We start from the raw sequence: 15,040 nt of genomic DNA, 5'->3' as shown, positions 1-15,040 counted from the left end.
AAGTAGATGCTAATGGTCTAATCTGATTCAATTATGTATGCTAAGCTAAGCTAAAAGTCCTCCAATGGATTCAAAATTAATAAAGCACAACTCTAGTGGAGTTGTAAAATCAGCATTTAAAAAAAAAAAGTTCCCTTATAAACACATTTTGTGATATCATGTGGCCTGTCACTTTGAAGTTCTTGCTTCAGATACTTTTTAATATTTGGTTATGCAGTTTAGATATGCGCGTTCTGAATTTTCTACACTTTGACTTCCCAAAGACTTATAAGCTTGCGTTTGGACAGTCATGCTCTGCATTAGATGTAAATCCGCTCTGTCCCTGTAGTCCATTCTAATGTCCTTGTGGGGCTCATTAAGTCTGATTAATTCACAGCGCAGCAGCGTCTCAGTACCTGCCGGGCCCCTGTTTCCTTTCATCTGGGTCAATGTGTTCTGTCTGTGACTCACACTCAGATTAGAGGCTGTTATATGCCTTGAGGGGCTTCATTAACACATAATCCTGTTCTGGATGATGTGTTTTGGGAGAGATACTGGGGCTGCTCAGCACATGATTGGGATGCTTAATAATAGACATTGTTTTAGTTGTTTTCTTAACAGACAGTATATTTGTTGTATGTTTTCTCTGCATGTCATTTTGTGATGATGAGATTTGTGAAGTTTATGGTTTCATTTGTCATTTTATGATTCAGAAGAGAGCTCACAAGCGCCCCTTTGTGGTTAAAAAGTGTACAGACCGTGTGGCTGTTACTTGAATAGAACTGTACATAACAGTATTTAACACATCAAAAGTATGAAGGAAGGACATAAACATAAATATACACTGAAATATCTTGTATTTATTATTAATTTTATTATTATTACCACTAACTAGGGAAAATAATAGTTATTTAAACTCGTTAAATGACGTTTTAATTCTACAGTATAAATTATTTTATACATTAATAATATTAATAATAATAATAATAATAACCTTAATAATAATAAAGTTGTTGTTGTTGTTGTTGTTGATGATAATTTAATAATAATAATAATAATAATAATAATAATAACAACATTATTATTATTATTATTGTTGTTGTTGATGATAATAATAATAATAAAATAATAATAATAATAATAATAATAATAATAATAATAATAATCAAAATAGTAACTTTGTCCTAACACTAATAAATACTGTAAATATTTTTCATTATTCTAAATACAAATATTATCTGTAAAGATGTAAATATCATTATTTTAAATATGAAATTATTGTTGTTGATGTTATTAACAACAACAACAACATAACAATAATATTTATAATAATATTACTAGCAGTAGTTATGTAATAACATAATATTTGTACTCATATTATAAGTCAGTTATTCAACAGACAAAAAAAGCATACTGTTTTTCCGATGCTTCCTGGATCTCCCAACACTCCAGAACGGCCTTTGTGTCCCTATAAGGAAAATAAGAGTTGTTTAAATAGTCCCAGATGATAACTCATCAATACATCGTTCCACATAAAAGTATAGTAATAGCTATGATGCAAAACTCCTGTGCGGTCCTTCAAGTAACATTACATCAAAATGATTTCCATTAGGCAAATATAACAGTAGTAAAGCATTTGAGGCAGTGCTATTTGATTTAAATATACATCAGTTTGACAAAAGATTTGACTGCATATTTTCACCTTTCAGCACTTGGCTACAGCCTTTGAAACAGTGATTTCTGTGAGTTGTTCTGTAAAGGAGTATGTCATTCATTTGGTTCTCAGATTTTTTTTTTCTTCATTAAAAACACTTTACAGATTTAAAAACCCTGTGATTGACCTTATCCTCAGCCCAACTGAACTTACAGCTTGAATAGTTTTGTAATGGTAAAAACTGTTATTTAGAAAAAAAATCCTTCAGAAACAGCACATTTAAGATGTTATCATTCACATCAATTGATTAAAAACATGAAATTATAAATAAATTTTACAAATAAATACTACAAATATATAATACAAATAAATTTACAATTAATTAACATATAATGCGTGCAATACATCTTTAAGGCTATGCCATCATTTGATGGAGGAGAAGCTTACAGTGATCAAAAATGCGTTCAATTATTGAATTATATGATTTTATGCTTGTTTCTGTATGACTTTTTGAGGAGGAAAAGCTTAAGGGTCAGGCCCTGTCACATTTTTATAAGTAAAAATGTATGTTTCTGGTAGAATGTCTCATGTATATGTACACTCAACCATGTAGTCTATGAGTTTATGTTTATGTACTAAACAGAAAATCAAACTGTTTCCCAGACAAAGTTTAACAGTTGCAAAATTAGACACATATGAATTATTAAAAGTGCACTTATTCTTTTTAGAGTGCATGCACTACTTATATAGAATAGTGGATAAATATGCGCACCTATAAGAAGGCCAGTCTAATGGAAGTTACACCCATAAATCACAGAATGCATCAAAGGACATCAGAAAAGGGTGGATAATAAAATGCACACTTATACCTTGACTCCCTGCAGGCCCTGAGGACCCTTCGGTCCCGGTGGACAGTTGGTTGGACACTAGAAAACACAGTAGAAAAATGGGATTAAACAAAAACAAGTACAGCACTCCAGATCGCACAGGCTAAACAAGCAAACTGTCAGGGGTGTGTTTCCGAAAACTGTCGTTAGCCAACTAAGGTCGCAAGTTGTGTCGTTACAAACATAGTTTGTTGATTTGGTGTTTCCCAAATCCGTCATTTCAACGAACATTCACAAACGTCCATGCTTGCAACTACACCTCTGGAGCTGTAGTTAGAAACATAGTTCCTGGCTGTGTTCTATTCCCACTTATCCACCCTATGCCCTATTCGTTTAGAACATTCTAACATTTAAACTTGGAAGGATTTTTTAAAGCATTATAGTAATCTCTCTTGTCTGTAATTTGCTTTCAAAGTATTTTTACACTTCAGTTTTAGCAATCTTCATATTTACAATTGCGCTCCCTTCGCAGTGCACTTTGAAAACATTGATGCCATGTGGAACACAGCCTCATGACGAAAGCTGTAGGTGACATATTATTTAAAAGCGGAATTTATGTTAGGTCTCCAAAGCTTGTGAATACGTTAATACGTTAATTTGTTAGCATACTTTAATGTTTTTAATTTGTAGTAGGTTATTTATTAAGTATCTGTACTGAATATGACATTGGCCTGTTGGTTACAACATTTCTGCAGTGATTTGCATGTGTCAAATGGTAAAAGTAGACTTTTCAAAAAAATAAATAAATAAATAAACAATATCTTACTTAATAATAATAATAATAATAATAATAATAATAATCGTCATCATCATTAATATTATTAATATTATTATTAAAGTATGATTTTTTTTCATTTCCTAATAAATATTAAATTTAATTTCTTAATAAATACCCTCATTACTTATTTATATGATTTATATATGAGATTAGAATCCGTGTTAGCTTTTGTAAGTGATTTTATGTTTTACAATATTTGTAAAGGAAACATTGGTCCTATATATGAGCCGTTTACATATATTTCAGTTAATATGGAAAGCGAGTGCATGTTTTTACCAAAACTAATATTGGATTTTTTTTTAATGCGTGTGTGTGTGTAAAACAATAAAATTTGCACATGAGGTTCTTCTCTAAAGAAGTTGTTACTCCACCCCTTTTAAAGAATCATTATGGACGTTTTACGCTATAACTAAAGGGGTTCAAACGATGGATCTGCGACAGAGAAACTACGTTTTTTAGGAAACACTCATCACTACATCGTTCTTTTCCCAAACGATGCATCGTACTATGATTGTTCAGTTGCAAGTTACATCGTTGTTTGGGAAGCGCACCCCAGATCAGTTCAGCTCGAAGCATCCCAGCAGAGTGAAAACAGGCCGTTTCTAGATCTCTCTAATTACAGTAAATGGATGATGGGGATTGATCCAGACAGTGCAGGGCTCCAGCTGGAGGAGAACAAGCAGTCAAACGGCCTGCATGCGGACCACAGCACCTTCTTCCTCCGTAGAGGTGCTAATGAGCAGGACACTCGTTTAATGAAGCTCATTAAGAAAATCTATGAACAGCGAGATCAATAGAGGGTGTGGAAGGTCTAAAAGGGCAACGTCTGAGAAGAAGCAAATAATGAGAAGTTCTCTGGCCAGTTCTGAGAGGGCAGCATTTAGAAAGACTGGATAAGAAGAGTAATTAAGAGCATTTTAGATCAGAGAGATGCCAATTACTGTGCAGAACTGAAGAATTCAGAAGTATATATTGTGATCATTAAGACAAAAATATAGCTGTGTAAAATACAGCATAAGTGCATCAAATTAATGTTGTAATGATATTTTAACATACACTGTAAAAAAAATCCTGGTTGCCCTAAATTTTTAAGCTGAATCAAATTAACCTTTTAAGTTCATTGAACTTATATTATGATACTGACTTGCGTAATTTTTCAAATTAAGTTAAAACATGATTAACTTAGTTTAATGAGTTACAATGACCTAAAAACAGTCAGGCTGTCAGGGCTAATTGATCATAAAAATTGTTATAGTGTAGGTATATTGTGTGTTAAATATCTTTACCACAGATTTACAGTTGCAGATATAATTATTACACTGTAAAAGCCAAAAGGTTAAGGTAACTCAAACCATTTTAGTAAACCGAATGCAACAAACACTTTAAGTTCAAAAACTAATCCTAATGAGTACTGTGAACTTAATCCATTTGAAGAAATGAAGTAAACAAGTGTAAAACTGAATAAGTTAAGGCAAAGTTAAAAAAAACAATCTATCTAAGTACTATGAAGTTACTCTATTTAAGTTGAATGAGGTATTTAAATAACTCATTACCTTCAACACTGAGTTCAAAACTCTTTTTAAATGAGTAGAATTAACTTTCAGTCAATTTTGAGTTAACTACACTCATTTAATTTGATAAAGTTGACTGTTGGGGATACAGTGTAGAAATTGTAATTATTTTTCAGTTTTCTTTTCTCAGTTTTTCCCACTAAGCTTTTCTTCTAAAGGATGTCTTATATATTTACATTTTTATTTTGTCTGAAATAAAAAGAAACATATATTTAAAAAAAATTAAGCAACTGCTATAGATTATGCTATTATTAGAAATTAACAATATTGACCATAAGACCTGTTATTTATTTTTAATTGGCGAAAGAAAAAACTAATTAATCTAACTTGACAAGTTAACCTAATTACCCTAGTTAAACCTTCAAATTGCACTTTAAGCCAAATACTAATATATTGCAAAATAACTAGAAAAATATTGTGTACTTTCGGTGACACGGTAGCTCAGTGGTAAGAACTGTCACCTCACAGCAAGAAGGTCGCTGGTTTGAGTCCCGGCTGGGCCAGTTGGCATTTCTGTAAGGAGTTTGCATGTTCTTACTGTGTTGCTGTGGGTTTCCTCCCCCACAGTCCAAAGACATGCACTATAGGTGAATTGAATAAGCTAAATTGGCCCTTGTGTATGAGTGTAAATGAGTATGTATGGTGTTTACCAGTACTGGCATCCGCTGTGTATTTACTGGATAAGTTGGCGGCTCTTTCTACTGTGGCAACCCCAGATTAATAAAAGGAATAAGCAGATAAGAAAATGAATGAATGTATGATTTTTTTCTCATTTTGAGGCGGGAATCAGCGAACGTGCAACAACTTTAATTATAAGGTCGACACTTGAAAACACTCGCTCCATCGGGCCCACACTTGTCAGTGCTACCAAGCTGACCAATCACAGAGCTTGCACTACATGTCGTTACGACGTGTTGTTACATTATTTGAGAGGTGCGAGTCAGCTTCGGCGATGGCCATGGTGAGGGCTATGCGACCACGCGAAGGCTGAGCCAGAGCTTACGCGTGGCCTTGACGCAGAAGTATAAATCAGCCTTAAATTGTCTTATATAAATTCAGAACTTATCGTGAAGTCAAACATTTTCAACAATAAATATTCCAAAGTTTTTTTTTGTCCAATTCATTCATTCATTCATTCATTTACCTTCGGCTTGGTCCCTTTATTTTATCAGGGATCGCCACAGCGGAATGATCCGCCAACTTATCCAGCATATGTTTCACGCAGTGGATGCCCTTTTAGCCGCAACCCAGCACTGGGTAATTCACTTACCCAATTTACCTATAGCGCATGTCTTTGGACTGTGGGGGGAAACTGGAGCATCCAGAGGAAACCCATGCAAACACTGGGAGAACATGCAAACTCCACATAGAAATGCCAACTGACCCAGCCAGGGCTCGAACCAGCAACCTTCTTGCTTTGAGGCGACAGTGCTAACCACTGAGCCACCGTACCACCCAATTTGTCCAATTTAAATAATAATTGAATAAATATTTCTGAAGCTGAATGATCCATTTTTAGCCTCTTTAAATGTTTTTTTTTTTGTAGAAAATGATAGAAATCTGTGGCACATTGTAGTTTGTTCTTACCTGAAAGTCGGCGCTGCCTTCCTCTAAACCCAAAAACTTCCCTGGTGGACCCTGAAAATGACATAATAAGATAAGCACATTTAGAAAGAGCATTTACATGCAGATAGATATACTGTGTACTGCACAGAAAGAAATCAGAACCAGAATATAATTTATTATGAAGTAAAAGAGTTCTGAAGCAAATGCCAAATGGATGCCTTCAAGAAATTAAATGAAATAGAGTAGAAAATGAAATAAAGCGTTCACCCAGAATGCAGCAGTTATGAGATGAGATGTCATTTTACACTGTTCTGACACTGATTTATTATCAGCCCCACAGCTTTATACAGAGCATTGGATTTTGTGATTTAACTTGAGAAGACTATATTTCAAAGTGAAGTAAATGAAACATTACTGTGACTTACAGGCTTGCCTGGAGGTCCGGGTAATCCTGGAGGTCCGAGACTTCCCATGACACCCTGCGTGAGGAGAGATTTGAGAGCAAGTAGACAGCAGTTCAGCGGGCCATTTAATTATATGCAGGGTGCAAATTATACATTGACAATTGGGAGGAAGTGGGGGAGGGGGTCAATTTTTTACGGTAACGTTAGTTTGTGTAATACATGCTTCAATTAATCTAATTAATGTAATTATTTAAATTACATCTACACGTATTACTAAAATGTATTTGAGTTGTCAGTGTTTTGTGGGATAGTTGGTGTATTTTGGCCTACAGTATCCTCTACTTTCAGGTTGATTGTTGAAACAAACATCTACTTAATGAGATAACAGTCCTGTGAACACTTATATTGTCTATCGTGGCTCTAGATCTGCCAATTTCAGGCTGTTGAATGAATATTTTCTGATTGGCGCGATTATGCATTCACAATGGTATGAACCGTCATAGGGGTGGTCGAATGTAATTATTAACATTATTGAGAGTTGAAATCAAGTCAACGTAATGGTAATGAGCTATGACGCGGTTCAGCGGCAAGCAACCAGAATGTTGAAGTCCAGCACTTGAGAGGAGTCTAGAGGACACTGCCATGTAAACTTTGGTTCGGACCAGAGTTGTTCCCAAGGGTTTGATCATAGGGGTTTGATTATTTTGCTCACTGGATTTCCAATTATTTACAATGTTTTCTTACAGGAACATGCATTAAAAAATTACTGGCGAGTTACTGATGTGCATTAATATTATATATATATATATATATATATATATATATATATATATATATATATATATATATATATATATATATATATATATATTAAAAATTGGGAATATCATAACGACAGTACTGCTACTTCAGAATATATGTACACATATTGGATAAGTGGAGCAAAGTCACAGCACACGCAACAACTTGATCTTTCATAGTTAAATGGATTCTATAAAAAGTGTGCAACATTTTCATGCTAGAAAGCATGTTTTTATGCGGGAATCTTTGTTGATATGCTGCAACGGCCCCTTTATGAGATTAATGTAGCGAATTTTGACGTTCTCGCTGCCGGAGCTGTGAAGTCAGACAGGCTGGCCAGAGAGAACTTTGACGCTCTCACCGCCTATGGTGTGAATGCACAGCAAATGTACGTTGGCGACAGATGCTAGAGGCCATGGACTTTAGCCTTCTTGGTAGAGCAAGCAACTCTCGTGCGTAAGGTTGCTGGTTCAATCCCAGCTTGGAGCGGGTTGGGTGGTGTAGGACCGGCGTGGTTACGCTTACAAGTTTTCAACTTTTTTCAAAATATCTTCTTCAGTGTTCAACAGAATAAAGAAACCTTTAAAGGTTTGGAATAACTTGAGGGTGAGTGTATTTTTATTTTGGCATGAACATATTGGGATGTCCCTTTAAATCATTTTTAAGCTACTGCAGAAACAGTTGTTTTATCTAGTAACAAAGGTTAAGTATTAAATAGCATTCTTAAGCAGAACAGATTCGTATACTGTCATGTTATTATGAGGATGTATTCGATTGAGACCCACCTTTGGTCCTGTAGGTCCAATTTGTCCGGGAAGCCCAATGGGCCCCGCTGCTCCCTGTAATGGTAATGAACAGTGAAATGAGATACTTCTTGATTAATCGAATGCATAAATAAGGGTGTGCTGTCAAGAGCAGAACAGAAGGAACCTCTGCGGGCAAAGATTCCATTAGGAATCATGAGAAATTGGAGGGTTTTGTACTGCATGTAAATGAAGAGCAAATTATTCTCACTGAAACTGCAAGTGAGAGAATGATGAAAAAAATCCACTCATAATTTAGTCTAAATTCAAACCTGACACCATGTAAAAAATGCTGGGTTGTTTTAACCCAACAACGAGCCAGATATGGACAAAGCCAATATGGAGTAATTTTTTTTTTTTGCCATTTTTAATTACATTTCTCAATACAACTGTTGGGTTTGTCCATATTTTACCCAGTGTTGGGCTAAAACAAGTCAGCATGTTTTGAGTGTATACTCAAAAAAAAACGATGAGTTATTTATTTAACCCAATGGTTAAATTTAAAATATTTGGTGATTTGTTTGGATTTTTTTTACCTTTACTGGGTTATTTATTAATAACTCATCCAGTTGAGTTAAATATTTGGTGCTTTGTTGTGTTATTTTTTAACCTTTATTGGATTACATATTTAATATCTCAACTAGTTGGGTTAAAAATGGTGAATTTTAACAGTCAACTGATTTAACTGACACAGAACATTGTTTTTTTTATTAAATTACTTTTCTGTGTTGTAATTTTTATATCTGTTTCACAAGCACTCTTAATTATTTATGATACATATGCTCGCTTCATAGCCGATCTATATTGCATGGATAAAAACGCTTCCGCTACCTCGCGTGCTCATCTCTTCAGTTTTTTGGAGGAAATGATGCACATATTTGAGGTGTTCAGCCGTCATTCTCGCCTTTTAGGACACAGTGGAGACATCAATCAGGTGTCGCGTCTAGTCTTGGTGAAGATACGTTGTCTTTTTATTAAAAACACTGTCCTTTCATGAGGAAACTATATTGTAATATCTATCCCATAAAGTGGAGAATCTGAGCATTATATTTTAATTGGTTATTATTCGCCGCTAGAGGGCGCTGACTTGTATTAACAATCTTAACAATCTCAACATTTCTTTCCATAGTCATGAAGAAGTCATCCTGGATGAGAGCAGAGGCTTGCTATCATCGTTTATCAGAAGTGGATTCATTATCCATTTCAAGGTACTTGATTATTAACTATTATAAGTTAAATGTTATTATTACTGTTTATTATTTACTGTTTTTATCAAATCACCACGTGTTGTGATATATATATATATATATATATCTATAAATATCACAAATGTCTCACAGTTCCCACACTCTAGAAATGTTTGGTTGTACTAACCCAATGTTGGGTCAAATCTGGACAAACTGTTAGGTAAATGCTTTCAATTCAATTTTATTTACATTTTAACACAAGTGTAAAGTATTTCACCCAACGTTAGGTTACCATAACCCAGCATAAATATTTCTCATATATTATACATTATGCCTCATTCACACTATCAGTGACTTTGTAGCTGCCTGTCGCTCTGGGTGGCAATCTGCTTCAAACGCAGGTCTGTGTAGGCCTATACAGCACGAATACAACTGGCCTCTGAGCGAGCTGAGAAAGGATCACGTGAGCTCTAGTGGTGCTCTTATTGGCTGTTGCTCAAGAAAGTCGCTCTTTATTAGCAGTTGAAGGATTATCAACTTTGTTGCATCACTTGACACACCCAACTGGTCGCCAATGGTTGCTGTCGCTTGCATAGACAGAGGTCGCTGGATGTTCCTCACTCTCCGTTGAAATGAACTTGTCACTTTGCTGCTGCGAGTTGCTTGTATTATGTGAATGAGGCTTTAGCCCAACAGTACTTTTTTTTAACCCATACAACTTCCATTTTTGGCAGTTCATTTAGCTATGGCGAGCCCTAATGAATAAAGTGACTATGCTGAAGGAAAATGAATGAACTTTCATTTTTTTGTATTTAATACAAAACCCAATTTATAATTTGATATTGTATTGTTTTTGACCTGTAAAATAATAATAAATAAACTAGATTGCTTACAGGAAGTCCAGGCAGTCCAGGTCCCTGAAGGTAAAAAAGATATATGACACATGTTAGAAACAGAGCTCCAGTCTAGTCCATTAGCACTAAAATAAAAATTAAACATTCTATTATCTTCTTTTTGTACCAAAGCGCCACCTATTGAATAGGTGAAGTAACTGCAAGTAATGGCTTAAAGAAACAGCTTACTCAAAAAAATCTGATTTACTATTTACTGACCCTCAAGAGGTTCCAAACCTTTACAAATTTATATTTTGAAGAACGTGGATACCCAGAGTAGGGAAACATTTATGTTTATGAAAAGTTTATGAGTAGGATAAACTTTTTATTCGATAAGAAGCGCATAAACTACGATGGAAACACTTTTACTGAACAAATTCCAGTATGCGCATTAAAGGTCATGTGATTTTGTAATAAGAGATCATATGATGATAAAAATGTGTGTGAATGGACAAAGCCGCAGGCTGAGCACATTGTAAAACATCTGAAATGTTGTTTTGGCCATTCTAAAATGCCTTCACCAATTTAGTATTAGTGTTATTATATTATTAATGACCTCCAGAATTGTCAGCAGCGTCTGTGCTGCACCACCACACGTTCATTGCGTGTCAGCATCATCTTCTGAGGTGCAGGTCATTTATTAAATAAAGAAAAGATTTACGCAGCTTCTCCTACCACAGCAACTTCCGTTTTTACTTTTAATATTTGGCTCTGGTTAATCAGGAAGTGATGATTTTGTTCTCTTTGACTCATTGGATGCTTTATTCACACGTCTATTATGCGTTTTTTCCAGTTTTGCGCATAAATTAAATTTGCATATTTGGATGGAAACATAGCTAATGTCTACCAGTTTACAACATTCAGCAGAAAACTGAAATTTATAAAGTTTTGGAACAAGTTGAGGGTGAGTAAATGGATAAAATAGTTTTGAGGTAAGTTATCACTTTTACTGCATTATATATTGTTCATAATATATGTCATGCTTACAGTTCGTCCTGCTGATCCTCTAGGCCCTGGCTGACCCTGTGAAAATCAATAAAACATAATATGGAATTAGGCCTGTCACAATGTCTATTTTTAGTTGTATGATATATTGCACCAAAATATATTGCTATAAACAATATTACATTTTAAGACCATTTTATGCCACTCATTATATAATGCCAGAATGACAATATCATCACAATGCAAGAACACTGTTCCAATGAACACATCATATTGTATTCTTAACAATATTTATTTTAAATATAGTCATTTTAATAACTGAATAATTAGGCATTGGAATCACTACGTGAAATCGCATATCCTAAATAAATAATAATAAAAAACTAAAAAAAGTACAAGGTAAAACGTACCAGAGGCTGTGATATCTGCTACCAGATATATTTTCAGTTATCAAACACCCACATGAAAATATACTAAAGAAATTTATAGTAAATACTAGTATTTTTAACCATACTGACACAGACAACGACAATAGATATAGAGAGGTTGCTAAAATTTTGCTAGAATTGGATTTTATGAATAGGCGATACAAATTGCATCACCAAAAATGATTGATGTCATGTCCATGTATTGTGTGATAAGTCGATATTGTTTATTATGACAGGCCTATGTGGAAATAGAATGTTTATTAGATGAATATTAGGATTCATTTAGAATAACGATGACTGGAGAGAAACAGTTTATATTTCATCAATAGTAAGATATGTTGTATTTATGCTGTGTGCTGTTTGGCAAGTGTTGACCCACATTAATATAAATAGTGTGAATTTTGCATTCGTAATATAATAAATATAACATTATTTCTTCACCTTCGGTCCAGGATTACCACGAGGGCCCCTTTCACCCTTCGCCCCAATCAAACCCTGGAGAAAAAAAACAGTAAAACAAGCCTTCACAATAATTATCAGATGGCAATTATATACAGTATGTATCATTTTTAAATTACTAATTAATAATATAAATAAATTAATATTTATTTTAATTATTTGACAGGGACAATGGACAATCAAAACTGCCTCAGAATTAGCTACATAGCTCAATTTCAACTGCAGTCCCTGGGCTGGAAATACAGATACAAATCACATAGCAAAAACCTAAACATAATATCAAAATAAAATAAATTACATTCGAATTTAAATTGGATACACACACACAAACACACAATGGTCACACACCTGATGCAAACCTTTTTATTGTATTTATTTATTTTTTAATAATTAATTTTAAATGTGGCTGGGAAAATTATTAGAAACTCTTACAGAAAACGCAGAACAACCAAAATCAGGGTAACACTTTATTTTGATGGTCCATTTGAGTATTAGTAGACTGTCTGCTTAATATCTGCTGATACTGCTCCTTCAACAGACATTTAACTGACTATAAGAAACTTTACAAGTACATGTCAACTTACACTAACTCTAACCCCAACCTAACAGTTTACTTATATTTTAATGAGAATTAGTTGCAGTATAACTTAAATTCAACAAACGGACCAATATAATAAAGTGTGACCAAAATCAGTGACACTCAAATTCTTTACACAATCATATAATCATGATACTGAATCATTCACTAGGTCATATTAACACCACTATGTTGATTCAAAAGGGTTAAACGTGATTCATGAGCATAATGTTTACAGTAATATGTAAAGATCTGTAGATATTCTATTTAGTAACAAAATCTATATTATTGGTACACAGACTTCCTCAGATTAACGGTCCGCTGAGAGGAAACCCAGAGATTGGCATTCCTGAGCAGATTAACCGCTAAATCCAATAAGGAATGTTTGCTTCTTAGCATGTGACTGAGAAAGTCTGGCTCATTAGAAGAAAACATCTCCGTTTCTCAGACTAATGGCAACATTTTCGAGTGTAGGTGTGAATAACCTTCGGCAGAACAGCCTTTCAAATGCCAATGTTCATTACAGAGCAGCTGCATTGAAGGAAAATGAGATTAAGCTCCTCAGTCATGCTTGAATGGCGAAAATATAGTCAGATCAGATATGCCAGAGCTTTTTATTTCCAAATGAATTATTCAAATGTGTATTAATAATGGCTAAAAATTCTAACTCACATCAATGCCATCTTCTCCAGGGGGTCCGTCAGGCCCAGGCTCACCCGACTCTCCCTTCTGACCCTGTAAAAATGGTTCACGTGACAAAGTAAGAATATTGTCTTAATATATTAATATGATATTTTCATTGTAAAAAAACAATTATATTATATTATATTATATTATATTATATTATATTATATTATATTATATTATATTATATTATATTATATTATATTATATTATATTATATTATATTATATTATATTATATTACTTATAAAGCACATTTAAACACAATAAAATTTATCCTAGGTGCTATAGAAATGTGCAAACAGATCTGGGCTATGAAACTACAACTGTAGCTACACACATGTAAAAGCTAAAGAATAAAATTGTGAAAATAGTGTTTAAGTCTAGATTTAATAAGCTGGTCCCATAATGCAAATTCAAGGCAGAAATAAATGGAAAACACTATGAATCATGAACTACAAGCAACACTGGATGAACAGATATTTACAAAGTATAACTGGTATAAAATAATTAGATGAATTTGATTTTATTGTGTAAATTATTTATATATATATATATATATATATATATATATACAGGGGAGTAGCGGACATTTTTAAAAGTCGGGGGGATGGCTATATGAGATCATACGTTCATATAATTATTAATCACCTGTTTCTAAATGGTCTGTCTCTAAAAGTGAAGGGGACGGATCCCCCCGTCCCCCGTGGTTGCTACGCCCCTGTACATATATATATACATATATATATAATTGAAATAATGTACAATTAATACATTAGTGGATGAACTCAATTTAATTGAGAGCAGGATTTCCATCCAATAAATTTGTTTAACACCAACTAAAAAAACGGATTTACATAATTAAATGCAATTGAGTTCAACATGATTTTATCAAATAAAAGCTTAAATACATTTGTATTTTTATTTAACTTAAACTCAAATGTCTGATAACATGTACAGTTTAAGTCAGAATTATTAGCCCCCCTGTTTATTTTTTTTCTCCAGTTTCTGTTTAACAGAGAGCAGATTTTTTTTTTCAACACATTTCTAAACATAATAGTTTTAATAACTCATTTCTAATAACTGATTTATTTTATCTTTGCCATGATGACAGTAAACAATATTTTACCAGATGTTTTTCAAGACATTTCTATACAGCTTAAAGTGACATTTAAAGGCTTAACTAGGTTAATTAGGTTAACTAGGCAGGTTAGGGTAATTAGGCAAGTTATTGTATAACGATGGTTTGTTCTGTAGACAGTCGGGAGAAAAAAATTGCTTAAAGGGGCTAATAATTTTTCATAAAAAATTAAAAACTCATTTTATTCTAGCCGAAACAAAACAAATAAGACTTTCTCCAGGAGAAAAAATATTATCACACATACTGTGAAAATTTCCTTGCTCAGTTAAACATCATTTGGGAAT

At 33.6% G+C, this 15,040-nt stretch overlaps 1 protein-coding gene across 1 annotated transcript in view; it reads right to left on the bottom strand.

Annotated features, from left to right (window-relative positions):
• The window catches only part of col9a2 (procollagen, type IX, alpha 2), a 38,027-nt gene that overhangs the window by 16,752 nt on the left and 6,235 nt on the right, over nucleotides 1-15,040 (bottom strand). Inside the window, exons 4-12 of the mRNA XM_056479384.1 lie at nucleotides 13,605-13,667; nucleotides 12,338-12,391; nucleotides 11,511-11,546; nucleotides 10,524-10,547; nucleotides 8,426-8,479; nucleotides 6,861-6,914; nucleotides 6,457-6,507; nucleotides 2,503-2,559; nucleotides 1,394-1,447 (exon numbers count right to left, since the gene is read on the bottom strand). Of these exons, the coding sequence (XP_056335359.1) occupies nucleotides 1,394-1,447; nucleotides 2,503-2,559; nucleotides 6,457-6,507; nucleotides 6,861-6,914; nucleotides 8,426-8,479; nucleotides 10,524-10,547; nucleotides 11,511-11,546; nucleotides 12,338-12,391; nucleotides 13,605-13,667 (447 nt within the window). The remainder of the gene's footprint in view (nucleotides 1-1,393; nucleotides 1,448-2,502; nucleotides 2,560-6,456; nucleotides 6,508-6,860; nucleotides 6,915-8,425; nucleotides 8,480-10,523; nucleotides 10,548-11,510; nucleotides 11,547-12,337; nucleotides 12,392-13,604; nucleotides 13,668-15,040) is intronic.

This window comes from Danio aesculapii, chromosome 19 (assembly GCF_903798145.1).
Source record: "Danio aesculapii chromosome 19, fDanAes4.1, whole genome shotgun sequence".
NCBI lineage: Eukaryota > Metazoa > Chordata > Actinopteri > Cypriniformes > Danionidae > Danio > Danio aesculapii.
This window is presented reverse-complemented; position numbering and strand designations above follow the sequence as displayed.